The following is a 17456-nucleotide window of genomic DNA, read 5'->3' as shown; positions in this document are numbered from 1 at the left end:
GCTCCTTTTCAGGGGAGCTGGTGTGGATCTGGAGCAACCAGATTCACGAGTCTTCTTTGTAGTTTCGTCGGCACAGGGACCACTAGCCGGCTGGCAAGTGACCGGGCCAACGCATTGAGCCAAATGGAGCAGAAGGGCCCCACGCAGCACTCGTCGAGTGTGGAGGGCTGAACTTCGGCTCAGGAATAGCTCAGGGTGGGGGCTTCTCAAACCCCTGTGCACAGCTTTGAGGGTCACTCGTGGGCTGCACGGTCAGCGTCTCGTGGTCAATTCAAGATGGCGTGCCCCACGCTTCCGGTCGCCTCCACGGGTCTCAGCTTTGCAGGGACTGTGGATCGGGCTGTTGGAAGGCAGGCAGGCTTGATCTCGTCGATCTCAGTCGCTCGAGTTCCGGCGGGAACTGCAACTAAGTAGACGTCGAGGGCTGGATGGTGCCTGCTGCTGCAGGGTGGCCACTCCTTGACCACAAGGGAGATTCTTCGGGCTTCCACGTTGAGATGGAGGGCGAAGGGTCCAGAATTTCGTTTCAAATGTTTCTTCCAGGAAATCTGATGTGCATTGGCACTGCTCCCACTCTTATTCGAATCTGGGGGGCGTGATTACCTGCTAGGTCCCCCCCTATGGGTGGGACCCAGGAAGTGGGTGGATACACCCCCTTCCTTTGATCCAGGCCGCCCTGGCACGAGGGCTGGAGTGCCCCAGAACCGGTTTGGCCGGATTATGCAAGGGGCAGCCTTGTGCGCCCCAAGCAGTGTCTGGTTTCTTTCAAACCTCCCTGCTACAATCCACTATCTCCTGTCTGGAGGGCGGTGACACCCTCCTGTGACAGGAAACCCTTTGTCCAGGACCCATTTGGTTGAGTTTCGGTCAACTGCAGGGGTCCAGACATTTGTCTGTGGCAGAGGCATCCATTTTGTGGATCTTAAGGTCTTTGGAGAAATTAACCGCATTTAAGTAAAGCAACATGTCTTACCCCTCTAGAGGGGTGGAATGCTATCCCCGTCGCCAGAACTGGCGAGGGGATAGTATTCCAAATCGTATGACACCTTACACGACATGTTTTGATAAAGCCAAACCAAAGTTGCTATTTAACCGCGAGGATTATAAGGCACTTAAGAGTATATGGTATGGCATTATCCTGAAACAGCTTAGGGAGTGGTTCCCGACAGCTGCAGACAGGCTCAGCTCATGCTAGAGCTCCATCTCACATAAAACCACGCACTCTGCCTCCAGGATTGATGAGGCCTTCTATAGGAGTGGCTCACAGGTTTACATGTGTTCAGATATAGGTTTAGATATAGGTATACTATATCTAAGCAAGGGGTGATTACACCACCTTACCCCAGCTGAGTGATCAGCCAGTTGTGTCAATTTAAGAACCAGCCAGGGGTGGCAAAAGATATGCTGCAGCCCCTGGTAGGCCTTGGTGGCCCCTATGCCCTGGGCACCTATAGTGCATTATACAGGGGCTGACAAGGAGTCCATTTCCAATTGGTATGTGCCTATAGCACATGTGTCAGTAATTTAGTGAGAGAACAGCAGGCTGGGGGTCTGATCAGCAGGCCCACAGCCTCAGTAGTCGAAAACCAGTGAAGCAAAAAGCAAAAATTTGGGGTGACCATAGGATAGCAGACCCTACTCTCCTACATTCACACTTTCATCCTTCTCTTGTTTAGTATTCGTAATCTTACTCCAATCAATCGGATCGGATTCTTGAGTCCTCCTGAGGCGGAAAGCCGGGAGTGGACACTGTGCTTTTAAAACTGTACCAATTTATGTGTTGCTTTTAAAATTTGTGTATTTGATTTAAATACCTACTTTGCACTTTTCCCTGCTCCCCGCACGGCCGAGTCAACGCTGTAGCGGTAGGGATTTCGATCGCCTCCACCCCTTCCTGCCACTTCGGCGAGCGCCCAGGCCACGCCCCTCACGGAGGCCACGGCCCTTAGCCGCGCACTATTTAGACGCTGAATACTAGCGTCTCCTCATTGATTCTTGAGTCCTCCTGAGGCGGAAAGCCGGGAGTGGACACTGTGCTTTTAAAACTGTACCAATTTATGTTTTGTTTTGAAAATTTGTGTATTTGATTTAAATACCTACTTTGCACTTTTCCCTGCTCCCCGCACAGCCGAGTCAACGCTGTAGCGGTAGGGATTTCGATCGCCTCCACCCCTTCCCGCCACTTCGGCGAGCGCCCAGGCCACGCCCCCTCACAGAGGCCACGCCCCCTAGCCGCGCACTATTTAGACGCTGAATTCTAGCGTCTCCTCATTGATTCTTGAGTCCTCCTGAGGCGGAAAGCCGGGAGTGGACACTGTGCTTTTAAAACTGTATCAATTTATGTGTTGCTTTTAAAATTTGTGTATTTGATTTAAATACCTACTTTGCACTTTTCCCTGCTCCCTGCACAGCCGAGTCAACGCTGTAGCGGTAGGGATTTCGATCCCCTCCACCCCTTCCCGCCACTTCGGCGAGCGCCCAGGCCACGCCCCCTCACAGAGGCCACGCCCCCTAGCCGCGCACTATTTAGACGCTGAATAATAGCGTCTCCTCATTGATTCTTGAGTCCTCCTGAGGCGGAAAGCCGGGAGTGGACACTGTGCTTTTAAAACTGTACCAATTTATGTTTTGTTTTAAAAATTTGTGTATTTGATTTAAATACCTACTTTGCACTTTTCCCTGTTCCCCGCACAGCCGAGTCAACGCTGTAGCGGTAGGGATTTCGATCGCCTCCACCCCTCCCCGCCACTTTGGCGAGCGCCCAGGTCACGCCCCCTCACGGAGGCCACGCCCCCTAGCCGCGCACTATTTAGACGCTGAATACTAGCGTCTCCTCATTGATTCTTGAGTCCTCCTGAGGCAGAAAGCCGGGAGTGGACACTGTGCTTTTAAAACTGTACCAATTTATGTGTTGCTTTTAAAATGTGTGTATTTGATTTAAATACCTACTTTGCACTTTTCCCTGCTCCCCGCACAGCCGAGTCAACGCTGTAGCGGTTGGGATTTCGATCGCCTCCACCCCTTCCCGCCACTTCGGCCAGCGCCCAGGCCACGCCCCCTCACGGAGGCCACGCCCCCTTCCTCTCCTCAACCTCCCATAAATCATGTGCCTTCACCGGACGCGCAGCGGACGAGCGCAGCGGGCACGACGTTTGCGCGCCAAAGGCGCGCCTAAGGCAAGCCCGTCTGCGCCCGTCCGCGACCGACCGTGCCCAGTGCCTAGGCCACCCCGCTATTCTGGGCCTTTACAATACTCATCCGCACAACTTACTTCTCTCCAAGGCCCCTGGCCTATCGAGGCCTCCCTGACCTCCCATCTCATCAACCTGGGACTGTTAATTCCAACTACTCTTCAAACTCTTCTTGATCCAAATCACCTGTCTATGCTCCCTCCCCCCCCTCCCTCCGGGTCTAATCCCCAGGCCAGCCCCAGGCAGTCGCCCCTCACGATGTACTATCTTAACACGCGTTCTGCAGTCAAACACTGGCACGAACTCTCTGTTCTGTTGGATCTTCACAAACCAGACCTCCTGTTTCTTACAGAGACCTGGTTTCGCGACAGCTCCCTCCCCATCTTATTAGCATCTCTCCCTGCCACCTATTATGTCCTTCGAGCCGATCGACCACCTGGCAAATCAGGCGGGGGTGTGGCCCTGATTGCCCGAAAGGAACTGCCGTTTAAACCTCTAAGTTTCCCCCCGATTGGCACTTCAGACTTCTTAGTGGTCCGCTCACTTTCTCTTAAAGTGCCCCTCACTTGTTTACTTATGTACCGCCCCCCCATCCCCCCAAACCTTTCTTGAAGAGTTTCAGGAACTCACAGCCACCCTAGCAGTCAATAACTCCTCTGTTTTGGTGCTGGGTGACTTTAATTTCTGGCCCTCTGACCCAGCGGAATGCTCCACCTCTAAAGAATTTTCCGAAACCTTACGTTCCCTTACTTTCATTTCGTTCGTTCACTCCCCTACGCACACCCAAGGCCACATCCGTGACCAGATTTGGTCCCTTAACTGTCCTATCACGTCCCTATCTGTCTCTCCCCGTCCCTGGTCCGACCACTAACTCATTTTTTTTCCTCTCAAATCGGCCCGCCCACCAAACCCTTGCACCCTAAAAATGTTTGGGTGAGATCCTGGGGTCGGGTGGATGTAGCCTCCCTAGCTTCCTCTCTCCCCGCTTCTAGTCCAGTCGTAGCTGGCCTGTCCTCCTCAGATCAAGCCAACACCATCAACTCATGGCTTTGCTCTGTCGGCGAGTCCATCGCCCCACTTAGGCGGGTCCCATCTAGACGGACGAACTAAAATCACTAAAACTTCTAGTCCGGCAAGCAGAATGGGCCTGGAGATGCCAGTACTGCCCCATCATTAAAGCTAAGTATACCTCCCTGCTGTTGCAATATAAAAAACTTATCTTTTCCACTAAAAAAGATTACTTTTCTGCCAAAATCATTGTCGCAGAGAATAAACCCAGAGAAATTTTTTCTATCATCAACAAACTGGCCTATTCGGACAGAACCACCCTCAAGCCTTCCCCCTCACAACCTTTATGCGATTCCCTGAACTCTTACTTTCTGGATAAAATTGCAACTATCAGAGCTAATATTCCCCCCCCCCCCTCCCCCTCTTTCCTTATCCCGCCCTGTATCCCTACAGAGGCCTGTCTGGACTCATTCCCTCCAGTCACAGAGGAATACTTTCTCTCGCTCCTGTCTCTGGTTAAATCCGGCTCTCCACTTGACCCTTGCCCTGCCCATGTTCTCCGCCACATCTTCACGTGTTGCCCTCTGCCCCCGCTCACCTTTCTTAACTGCTCCCTGTCTCAAGGCGTGGTTACCCCTGCTCTCAAAGCCGCGATTATCACTCCCATTCTTAAGAAACCTGGGGCCGACCTTTCTGACCCCGCTAACTATCGCCCCATTTCCCTGCTTCCCTTTTTAGGGAAAGTTTTGGAGCGACACGTGACCAAAGTACTCACCACCTACGTGGAAGAAAACTGTATCCTAACTCCCCGCCAGGCCGGCTTTCGCCCAGGTCACTCCACCGAGTCGGTCGTGCTCTCAGTACTCGACACTCTCAGAGAGGGATTAGACACGAACATCCCCCAGGCCTTGGTGCTACTCGATCTCTCCGCCGCCTTTGACACAGTGGACCATTCCATCTTACTTTCCCGTGTCAGGGCGGCGGGGGTCGGCGGCACAGCTTTGGTCTGGTTGTCCTCCTTTCTAAACGGCCGCACTCAAGCGGTCCGTTTAGGGGACTTCTCGCTGAACCCCGGAAGGTGCTATGCGGTGCCCCACAGGGCTCCTCCCTCTCTCCCCTACTTTTCAATTTGTACATAGCCCCCCTGTCTTTGCACTTCAGCAACAGGAGGTATCCGTATACAATTATGCGGATGACCTCCAGCTTATTTTTTCTCTCTCTCACTCCCCTCACTCTAAATCTAATTTTCAATCCACCATGCTTTTCATCCGGGACTGGATGAATCACAACCACCTAAAATTAAACCCTGATAAAACCGAGTTGGTCTTGACAGGTGGTTGCTCCAGTCCCTGGTCCCCCCTCTTCGGGCCCCCCTCCCTCGGGCCCCCTCCCTCTTCTTCCCCCGCTGTTAAAACCCTTGGCATTAAGCTTAATGACCAACTCACTTTAGATTTCCAGGTGAGCTTGGTGGTTTCTTCCTCTTTTCTGTCTCTCCGCACCATCCGAAGGGTCTCACGGTTTTTCTCCTTCACGGCCCTAAAACTTATCACACTGGCTATGGTCATCTCTCGATTGGACTACGCCAACTCCCTCTACTACGGCATGCCGGCCTATAACGTCCGCCGACTGCAGTTGCTTCAGAACCAAGCTGCCCGCCTGGTCTACAATCTCTCCAGATCTCACCATGTCACCCCCCTTTTGAAATCCCTACACTGGCTCCCCATCCTTCAACGCTCTCAATTCAAGGCAGGCTGTCTTGCCTTTCAGGCCCTGTCAGGCTCTGCCCCTTCGTTTATCTCTTCAGAGATCAAACCCTATATCCCCAGCAGGGAGCTCCGCTCCTCTACCCTGCATTTGCTGGTCATCCCCCGATTCCGCCGAAAGAAATGGGGAGGCTCCAAATTTTCCACTCTTGCCCCCATATTTTGGAACTCCCTCCCGGCCCACCTGAGATGTACTACCCAATATCCACTCTTTAGAAAGGCTTTAAAGACATTTTTATTCACCAAAGCCTTCCCCCAATAAATTATCGCCCATCCCCCTCCCGTTTTTCTTGTCTTCGAGGACTTGGTTTATCATAGCGCCATGGAACCGTTCCGGTGAACGCGCGCTCTATAAATAATTTAAAACTCAAACTCAATCAACACTATCTTCCGGTACCTTCTCTTTTAAATGTTCTACCACTTTCGTGTATAAGTCATCTATTAAGTGCATTACAGTTTATGGGACAGGATATCTGATACATTTGAGATAAGTGTCTCATTCACCATATCACAAGTGCATTACGGCCTATGGGACGGGATATCCTCCACATTTGAGACTACGTATCCCATCCGCTGTATCACAAGTGCATTGCAGCCTAAGAGATGGGATACCCCCCACATTAGAGACTAAGTATCCCATCCACCGTATCACAAGTGCATTGCGGCCTATGGGATGGGCTATCCACCACATTTGAGATTAAGTATCCCATTCTCCATATCACCAGTGCATTACAGCCTATGGGACAGGATATCCACCACATTTAAGACTAAGTATCCCATCCCCCATGCCACAAGTGCACTACAGCCTATGGGATGGGATATCTGTCACATTTGAGACCAAGAATCCCATCCGCCATATCACCAGTGCATTACAGCTTATGAGATAGGATATCCACCACATTTGAGACTAAGTATACCATCCTCCATGCCACAAGTGCGTTACAGCTTACGGGACGGGATATTCACCACATTTGAGACCAAGTATCCCATCCACCATATCACAAGCGCATTACAGCATATGGGACGGGATATCCACCACATTTCAGAGACTGCTCAGCCCTCCACAGGGCTTGGTCGCCCTACTCACTGCTGCCGCTCCTGCCTGCCTTTGCCGCCTCCTGCCTGCAGATTCCTTCGCTCGGTGCCCACTGCTCCTGGGAATTTCCCGCTGCCCGCTGCTTCTTGGAATTTCCCGCAGCTGCCTCCCTGCGGCCCCGCCCCCCTGTGATTCCATTCGCCGCCCCGCTCCCGCCACCCAGCTGCTCCTCCCTCCCGGCTCCTTACTTAAGGGGACCGTAGGGGACCACAGAGTGTGACCGCTCAGCCCTCCACAGGGCTTGGTCGCCCCACTCACTGCTGCCGCTCCTGCCTGCCTTTGCCGCCTCCTGCCTGCAGATTCCTTCGCTCGCTGCCCGCTGCTCCTGGGAATTTCCCGCTGCTCCTGGGAATTTCCCGCTGCCCGCTGCTTCTTGGAATTTCCCGCCGCTGCCTCCCTGCGGCCCCGCCCCCCTGAGATTCCATTCGCCACCCCGTTCCCGCCACCCAGCTGCTCCTCCCTCCCGGCTCCTTACTTAAGGGGACCGTAGGGGACCACAGAGTGTGACCGCTCAGCCCTCCACAGGGCTTGGTCGCCCCACTCACTGCTGCCGCTCCTGCCTGCCTTTGCCGCCTCCTGCCTGCAGATTCCTTCGCTCGCTGGCCGCTGCTCCTGGGAATTTCCCGCGGCTCCTGGGAATTTCCCGCTGCCCGCTGCTTCTTGGAATTTCCCGCCGCTGCCTCCCTGCGGCCCCGCCCCCCTGTGATTCCATTCGCCGCCCCGCTCCTGCCACCCAGCTGCTCCTCCCTCCCGGCTCCTTACTGAAGGGGACCGTAGGGGACCACAGAGTGTGACCGCTCAGCCCTCCACAGGGCTTGGTCGCCCCACTCACTGCTGCTGCTCCTGCCTGCCTTTGCCGCCTCCTGCCTGCAGATTCCTTCGCTCGCTGCCCGCTGCTCCTGGGAATTTCCTGCTGCTCCTGGGAATTTCCCGCTGCCCGCTGCTTCTTGGAATTTCCCGCCGCTGCCTCCCTGCGGCCCCGCCCCCCTGTGATTCCATTCGCCGCCCCACTCCCGCCACCCAGCTGCTCCTCCCTCCCGGCTCCTTACTTAAGGGGACCGTAGGGGACCGTAGGGGACCACAGAGTGTGACCGCTCAGCCCTCCACAGGGCTTGGTCGCCCCACTCACTGCTGCCGCTCCTGCCTGCCTTTGCCGCCTCCTGCCTGCAGATTCCTTCGCTCGCTGCCCGCTGCTCCTTTGAATTTCCCGCTGCTCCTGGGAATTTCCCGCTGCCTGCTAGGAACACCATCCGCATCACGACCGACGCCAACGACTCCTTTGCCGCAGCCGAACATCTCCACTTCCAGATTCACACCGACCCTAAGACGACCCTCAGAGGCACCCTCGTCTACAGACCCCCGGGACCACGCACACAATTCAGCGAAGACATCACAGACTTCATCAGCCCGCACGCCCTCCCCTCCACTGACTACATCCTCCTCGGGGACCTCAACTTCCACCTGGAGAACAACAAGGACCGCAACACCACCGCCCTGCTGGAAAACCTCGCCAACCTCGGACTCAAGCAACTGGTCAACACCCCCACCCACTACGCCGGCCACACGCTTGATCCCGTCTTCTCTTCCAGCAAGTACATCACCTTCAGCCACGCCACCGGACTCCACTGGACCAACCACAGCTGCGTCCACTTCAGCTTCAAAAGATCCACGACCCACCACCACCCGCAACAGGTACCTCACAGGAATTGGAGCAAGATCACCGCAGACCAGCTCACCACCTCCCTCAGCCAGAGCCCACCCGCCAACACAACGGACCCCAACGAAGCAGCCCGCAACTTCACACAGTGGCTGACCGCCTGCGCCGACGACCTCGCGCCACTAAAGAACCCTCCCAGCAGACCCAGAAGCAAGAAGGCATCCTGGTTCACCGACGACCTCAAGGACTCCAAGACGACCTGCCATACCCTTGAGAAAGCCTGGCTCCTCGACCGGACCACCGACAACATGACCGCCCTCAAACACGCTACCCGCAAGCACCACCAGCTCATCCGCACCACCAAGAAGAAATCCCTGAAGGAACGACTGGACAACAACGCCCACGACAGCAAAGAGCTCTTCACTATCGTCAAGGAGTTCTCCAACCCCAGCACCGGCACCAACGACATCACTCCGTCACAAGACCTCTGCGACTCCCTCGCCTCGTTCTTCCACCGCAAGATCGCCGACATCCACAACAGCTTCGGTGCCCCACCCATGCACCCAACCGTCGAACCAACGCCCCGCACCGCCACCCTTCGCACCTGGACCACGGTGACCACCGAAGACACAGCCCGCACGATGAACACCATCCACTCCGGATCACCGACCGACCCCTGCCCACACCACGTCTTCAACAAGGCCGACTCCACCATTGCACCCCAACTCCGGAACATCATCAACGCCTCCTTCAACACCGCCACCTTCCCGGAGACCTGGAAGCACGCCGAGATCAGCGCCCTCCTGAAGAAACCTACAGCGGACCCCACCGATCTCAAAAACTTCCGCCCCATCTCGCTCCTCCCTTTTCCTGCTAAAGTCATCGAGAAGATCGTCAACAGACAGCTGACCGCCTTCCTCGAGACGAACGGATCCCTCGACCCCTCGCAGTCCGGCTTCAGAGCCAACCACAGCACCGAGACCGCCCTCATCGCAGCCACCGACGACATCCGGACCCTGCTCGACAAGGGGGAAACAGTGGCCCTCATCCTCCTGGACCTCTCCGCTGCGTTCGACACGGTCTGCCACCGCACCCTAGTCCAGCGCCTCAGCAACATCGGTATCCAAGAGAAGGCACTGGAGTGGATCATCTCGTTCCTCGCCGGAAGAACACAAAGAGTCCGCCTCCCCCCGTTGCGCTCCGAGGCCACCGAAGTCATCTGCAGCGTCCCACAAGGATCTTCACTCAGCCCCACCCTCTTCAACATCTACATGAAACCTCTCGCAGCCATCGCACGCCAGCACAACCTCAACATCATCTCTTACGCCGACGACACCCAGCTGATCCTCTCCCTCACCAGAGACCCCGACACCGCCAGAACCTGCCTACACGAAGGGATGAAAGATGTCGCCGAGTGGATGAAGGACAGCCGCCTGAAACTGAACTCGGACAAGACGGAAGTCCTCATCCTGGGATCTTCGCCCTCCGCCTGGAGCGACTCCTGGTGGCCCCCAGCCCTGGGCACCGCACCCAAGCCAACCGACCACGCACGCAACCTGGGCTTCATCCTGGACCCCTCCCTCTCGATGACCAGACAAGTCAACGCCGTCTCCTCATCGTGCTTCAACACCCTGCGTATGCTTCGCAAGATCTTCCGCTGGATCCCGACCGAGACCAGGAAGACTGTCACCCAGGCACTCGTCACCAGCCGACTGGACTACGGAAACGCCCTCTATGCCGGAACCACAGCCAAGCTACAGAAAAGACTCCAGCGCATCCAGAACGCCTCCGCCCGACTCATCCTGGATGTCCCCCGACGCAGCCACATCTCCAGCCACCTGAGGAACCTGCACTGGCTCCCCGTCGACAAGAGGATCACGTTCCGGCTCCTCACCCACGCACACAAGTCTCTCCACGACCTGGGCCCCAAGTACCTCAACGACCGCCTGACCTTCTACACGCCCATCCGCCAGCTACGGTCCACCAGCCTCGCCCTCGCAGCCGTACCACGCATCCGAAGAGCCACCGCCGGAGGAAGATCCTTCTCTTACCTGGCTGCCAAGACTTGGAACTCCCTCCCCATCCACCTTCGGCTGACCCAGGACCATCTCGCCTTCAGGAAACAACTCAAGACCTGGCTGTTCGAGCAGTAGCATACCCCTGCCCCCAAGCGCCTTGAGACCCTCCCGGGTGAGTAGTGCGCTATACAAATGGCATGATTGATTGATTGATTGAAGTATCCCATCCACTATATCACAAGTGCATTACAGCCTATGGGACGTGATAACCGCCACATTTCAGACCAAGTATCCCCTCGGCCGTATCACAAGTGCATTACAACCTATGGGACGGGATATCCACCACATTTGAGGCTGAGTATCCCATTTACCATATCACAAGTGCATTACAGGCTATGGGACGAGATATCCGCCACATTTGAGGTGAAGTATTCCATCCGCCGTATCGCAAGTGCATTACAGGTTATGGGATGGGATATCAACCACATTTGAGACTAAGTATTCCATCCACCGTATCGCAAGCGCATTACAGCCTATGGACGGGATATCCGCCACAATTGAGACTAAGTATCTCATCCGCCATATCACAAGTGCATTATAGCCTATGGTGATGGCTCTGATGCATTAGTATTAGTAAAATAGCTTGTATTCTTTTCAGCAAAACAGATGTCATGCACATGAGTCTTCAAGCGGCCATGTTAGTGCCTTCTGCTAATGCGCAAGAATTTCCCTCCAAGCGACAGCTCGTCATACTACGTAGATGTAGTTTACACATGCGCAGTAAAGATTCCCTGTTTAAAGTGTTCTTAGTCCTTCATTTATTTTATTTACATTAGTAAACACATAGGCAAGCTTCACTAACCCACGTGTTCATGTGGTGCGTATTAGATTTTGACATGACGACGTTAGTAATTTGTTAATAAGTTAAACGAGCGGTTTGTGTACAAGCAAGTCTCTTTTCTATGAGTCCTTGCTCCATCAATGGGGCGGGATATCCACCACATTTGAGACAAAGTATCTTATCCGCCGTATTGCAAGTGCATTACAGCCTATGGGACGGGATATCTGCCACATTTGAGACTAAGTATCCCCTCTGCCGTATCACAAGTGCATTACAGCCTGTGGGACGGGATATCCACCACATTTGAGACTAATTATCCCATGCGCCTTATCATACGTTCATTGCAGCTAATGGAACGGGATATCCGCCACATTTGAGATAACCAGCTCACTAACCAAACTCTAAAGCCGACATTTAGTCCTAGAATGGATTCAGTTCCTTTTGTAGGACAGAATCCAGGATGTTTCTCTGACGCTGGCGTGTCCTCCTTTAGAAGTCTTCCTTGTAGACGTCCTAAGGGCTCTCCAATAGCCCACTCTTCTTAACCTACATTTTGTTTACTTGGCCAGCTTGGCTTCTCCCCCTATTTTTCCCTCTAAACGTATGTATGACCACGACACCGGCTCCTCTTCAGGTCTGACAGTGATTGGGGTCTGTTGTCTGTCTCTTTAGGGATCGCATGCTGGCAGTTCAACTATAGATTTGTAATCAAAACCATGATCTTTAGGTGATTTACCAGATGTGCAGACGTCAATCAATGCCCCCCCCCCCGCCTGGTCACACCTCAGCTTGCAGGTTTGACGTTCCATTCATGTCCAGCTCTCTCTGGCCCGCGGGTCCTCAGGGCTGCAATGGACTTTTAATTACTGTAGGAATCCTCTAGGAAAATGCATCTACCACCCTCAACAAATTAAAACTCAATTGATATAAAACCAAAGCAGTGATAAAGACAAAAGGGAGCTTGATTGCTAACCACAGCACAGTTGAGAGAGTTGGGGGAACAAACCTCCTCCCGCGGCTCACTGCTGAAGATCTACAGCAGACACTACAAAGGCTGCGCCTAGACTCCACCTTTTATCTCTCCATATAAAACCCTAGAGGGCCCCATTACTGACCCCCTACTGAAGGTTCTAGAGGTGAAACTGTTCCCATCAAGCAGCTCTGGCTGAGAAGCTCTCCCAGAGGTAAGCAAACACTCCTGATAAAAGTCACAAAAATATTCAAAATGTTCCTTCCTCTACCAAGATTTGCGTCACCAGCTCAAGTCCGCCTGGAGTTTGGGATGACAGAGGAAGATACACCAAGGCAGGAGCTTCCTTAAAATGATGTGTTCAGCTTCGATCCACACAAGAACAGGCTCTGAATGAACTATAACCAGCTGTGACGCACATCCTCCCACACGACCCTCCATGGAAGGAGCCCGGACAGATACTCAAGCAAAGGACTTTGGAACCAGTCACTCTACAGGTTTTTTTTTCAAAAAAACTCCTAAATAAAAGCAGGGTCTGTGGGGCTGCCGGGATGTGGACACCCCTGGAAGGTCGTAAATTCTTACACTTCTTTGCACTTTCAGTCCTATTTTCCTGCGGGATATTCTCCCGTCATAAAACATAAATTCATGTCCTCTCGTCCCGGCCGCTGCTGCCCCTTTATCAGGGTCTGAGGTGGGACAGGGCGAGGGGAAACAACATGCCCAGACTCTGTGATCACGCGGATGAAACATGTGCGATAATTGCACAATGTTTAGCGCTACATTGGTGATAGGACAGGGCATACTTAGCCATGATATCCACCTTCCATTGGCTATCAAGTCAGATGAAAAGCAGGCGCAGGTAAAGTAGCACTAACCGAGGTTAGCGCTACTTTTCTTATTGCTCTGCAGGTTAGCGTGAGGCTTGATAATAGGAGAAATATCGCTTAGCGACATTTCTCCCATTATTCTGGGGAGGAATGCCCACTTTGCATCTCATTAGAGATGCAAAGCTGGGCATTAAGGGAAAGGGCGCTGAGGCAAGGATTCACGCGATAGCGTGCCCTTGCTAATAGGGCGATACAATTATTGCTGCTTTCCGGCTGAAAACGGCGGCTAAAGCGGTGACAATTGTCTTGCTGATATGCCCCCGTATCTTTTTGGGGCACACGTACCACAAATGTATTTCTAGACACACTCAAAATACTCATTGTCTTTTGTTTCCAAGAGATGTATTTTCAAGGCTCAGGCCGGGTCTTGTTTTTCTCCAATTGAAGCTCAAGTGATGCCCCTGTTTATGTTTACTGTGCCCATCACATCCGGACCTGCTGATGTTCCCAGAAGCCTCCTCTTGATTGCCGGCCTTGGAGCTCTGTCTCATTGGGCACCAACGGTTGAGGATGCGCTTCTTCCTACCCTGCACCACTTGTGGAACTGGCCCAATAGGGAGACACTTGAAAACTGGATTTTTAAACTCTGACCTAGGATGGTTCTTCCTGTTTTGTTCTGTCTGTTCTGTGTTTCCTAGTGCCAGGAGTTCCTTTGGGGCAGCAGTTTGTTCTTTGCAAATTTCTAAACACTAAGAAACTGAAATATCCTTCTGCAACTTGCTCTGGTGATGTTTATGATTTTGAATTTGTGTCCATGAGATATTTACCATGTTCTGATTCTCAGATTACAGGGACAGCTACATGAAGCATATTGCTGAGCGATACAGACTGATAGAAGACAGGAACGCCCGGGTGGGTGAGACGGTCCTTCTGCAGAAAAGGTACACAAAGCTGCTGATCGTCCAGAAGCATCGCCACGAGGAGGAGCGTCAGCACGAGATCATGTCCAGAGGCAGAGAGCACACTGAGATAATGGACGTCCTGGCCCGCAAGCATTATATTGGTTTAGATGCTCTCTTCACTGCTGTGGACCATGGGCACAGACCCAGGACCGTAGTCCTGCAGGGGCCAGCGGGCATCGGGAAGACCATGACAGCCCAAAAGATCATGCTGGACTGGGCTCTAGGAAAGCTCTACCAGGAACTGTTTGATTATGTGTTCTACCTCAGCTGCAGAGAAATCAACCAAGTCAGAAGCAGCAAAAGTGTCACTGATGTGATTGCAGCCGGCTGCCCCAACAGGACGGTACCAAGGAGCGCGCTGCTGGCTGGTCCCAGCAAGATACTGCTTATCCTTGATGGCTTTGATGAGCTGAAGTTTTCTCTTGACTTGAAGAAGGACCAGCTCTGCACTGATCCGTCTCAGAGGAATCCAGTGGAAGTTACCCTGAGTAACCTGTTGAGAAGAAATATCCTGCCAGGGTGCTCCATGATCATCACCACACGCCCAACAGCTCTGACACAGCTCAGGCAGTGCATAAAGCCTGATCTTTGTGCTGAGATAATGGGATTTACAGAAGAGGACAGGAAGTTGTACTTTAAGGGTTACTTTGATGATAATAAACAGGCATCCCGAGCCCTTGCCGTGGTGCAAGACAATGACACCCTGTATACCATGTGCTTCCTCCCTATCGTCTGCTGGATTGTGTGCACTGTCATGAAGCAACAGATGGAGAGAGGCCAGGATATTACAAATTCTTCGAAGACCACAACATCCGTCTACTTGTTCTTCTTGTCCACTTTGTTGAGGGACCACAGTGATGCTTCCGCACAGACCAGGCAAAGGAGCCTGAAGAAGTTCTGCTCCCTGGCACTCAATGGCATCTTTGAGCAGAGAATCCTCTTCGATGAGGAAGACCTTCAGCAGTTCGGCCTTGAGGTGTTGGACATCCAATCGCTGTTTCTCAATCAGACCATCTTCCAGCAAGACATTGGCATCTACTCGGCCTACAGCTTCATCCACCTCAGCTTTCAGGAGTTTTTTGCAGCCCTGTTCTACATCTTTGACTTGGATGTGGAGTCACTAAACCCTCAGAGAGATTTAAAGCATTTATTGAAAGAATATAGTGAGCAGACAAAAGGCCATTTAATGCTAACAGTGCGATTCTTATGTGGCCTGATCAACAAGGACCATTTGCGCCACGTGGAGAAAGTTCTAGGGTGTAAAACATCTCCCAGCACCAGAGCTGACCTAGTAGCATGGCTTCAGGAACCAAAAGAGGAAAGATTGCTACTGGATGTTTTCCACTGCTTGCATGAGACTCAAGATGAAGAGTTTATTTCCAGGGCCATGAACAATATTCAGAACATTAATCCAACTGGCGCCCATTGTACGATGATCGATTTTAAAGCGCTTTCATTCTGCTTAAAGCATTGCCAAGGAGACAAGACTCTCATCATATCAAATGTACACTTCGGACCAAAACTTCAGGAAATCATGAGGCCGGGGATGATAAATTGCTCTAGCCTCAGGTATGTGCCTCTGTATGTTACACATAAATGTTTTATGTTTAGGTATGTGGCTACGTGTGTTAAATGTAAATGTTCCTTCTATATAGTATTTGTGTAACACACTCCTAGCCAAAGGCAATGGGGTGTGGTACAGAGTCAAATACAGAAATACCGTCAACTTATAATTGGAAAGGGAGCTTGTTTCTTGTTATAACATCATGATGTAATATGCTTTAAAGGGGTTTAATTAGTCCATCATGATATATGAGTTTATGTGCTCTTTATTGAGGTTTCTGCCTCTCTGTGTTAAACCTACAAACTCTACATTCAGTTTTGCGTCTCTTTCTGTTAAACCTACCGACTCTACATTCAGGCTTGAGCCTCTTTGTGTTAAACCTACATGTGAGAAGTTAGCCTGACATATGATGTCCACTATTCTAGTAGGCACCTTGCACCAGTCTAAACGACCCTTATTGATGGTGGTTGTAAAGTCAACCTTATAGGCAAGCTAACCTAGTGGTAGCATGGACCAGCAGTCTTAGGCTAAACTCCAAAGAGCATGTGAAGCTGTTTGTTTTACCAAATTCTAATCCCTTGAATATCAAATGAAAGGACACCACACAAGGTATATATCAAATATATATGTATTTATTTCTAACACAACCCCTCTGCATTCTTTATGAGGTCAGAGGCCAAAGTACATTACAAGTTACTCAATTAGCATACGATAAGCTGCACAAATACAGTTTTGCCCTAGGGGCCTCACAAACCATATACTAGAATAGTGGTATAAGAGCCACTACAGGAAGAGTGAATAGGCCTAGGGCCTAGGGAATCACTGGAGCTACACTAAACGACCCAGGGTTAGGAAGTAGGAGACCCACGGGAGACGCGTGCAGTGTCTAAACACAGTCTCAAGTTGTCATTGACATAATGGGAACGTAAAAGTTACAAAGTAGTTGATTTAGGCACTTCCGGATGGACTACGACAAAACCACTTTAGACTAGGACACTTGGATAGTCAATACCCATGGGAGAACCGGAGTACTCGCGTTACCTCACCCAGGAAAGCCGGGTGTCTTTTGGTGTCGGGTTTCGTCGATGTTTTCAATGGAGATCTGCAAAGAAGTGCTGCAGGCGACCAGAGGAAAAGTGTCCGGGTGGATCCAAGGGTGGATTGAAAATCTGAAGAACCTGCAAGCAGAGGGGAGAGAGTCTGGGCCACTAGCCAGTGACCAGGTGTCACGGTTCGCGCGCTTGCCGCTCCCTGCCATTCTCGCTAACGCACTCAGAATTGCCGGAATACTCACTTCCGGGCGGAAGTTGAGTCCCGGTCTAGTCCTGGGCAGCTGACCTGGGTTTACTGAAGCACTTCCTGGGGAAACGCTTAAACATCGCGTTTCTCGCCGGCTCAGTGCTTCGAATCTATTCTGATTCTCCGGAGACGCGGATTCGTATTCCGGAGCTGAGACGCGTCAGGAATCAGCTGGTCTACGCCGTGCTGGAGCGCTGTCTGTTGTCTGGTCTACGCCGCGCTGGAGCGCTGTTTGTTGTCTGGTCTACGCCGCGCTG

General features: G+C 52.3%; 1 protein-coding gene across 1 annotated transcript in view; it reads left to right on the top strand.

The window, feature by feature from the left end:
• LOC144805763 (NACHT, LRR and PYD domains-containing protein 3-like) overlaps positions 1 to 17456 on the top strand; it is a 526287-nt gene that overhangs the window by 98722 nt on the left and 410109 nt on the right. The window contains exon 3 of the mRNA XM_078672252.1: positions 14219 to 15905. Coding sequence (XP_078528378.1) covers positions 14219 to 15905 — 1687 coding nt within the window. The remainder of the gene's footprint in view (positions 1 to 14218; positions 15906 to 17456) is intronic.

The sequence above is a fragment of the Lissotriton helveticus genome (assembly GCF_964261635.1).
Source record: "Lissotriton helveticus chromosome 1_1 unlocalized genomic scaffold, aLisHel1.1 SUPER_1_unloc_23, whole genome shotgun sequence".
In the NCBI taxonomy this organism is placed as follows: domain Eukaryota; kingdom Metazoa; phylum Chordata; class Amphibia; order Caudata; family Salamandridae; genus Lissotriton; species Lissotriton helveticus.
This window is presented reverse-complemented; position numbering and strand designations above follow the sequence as displayed.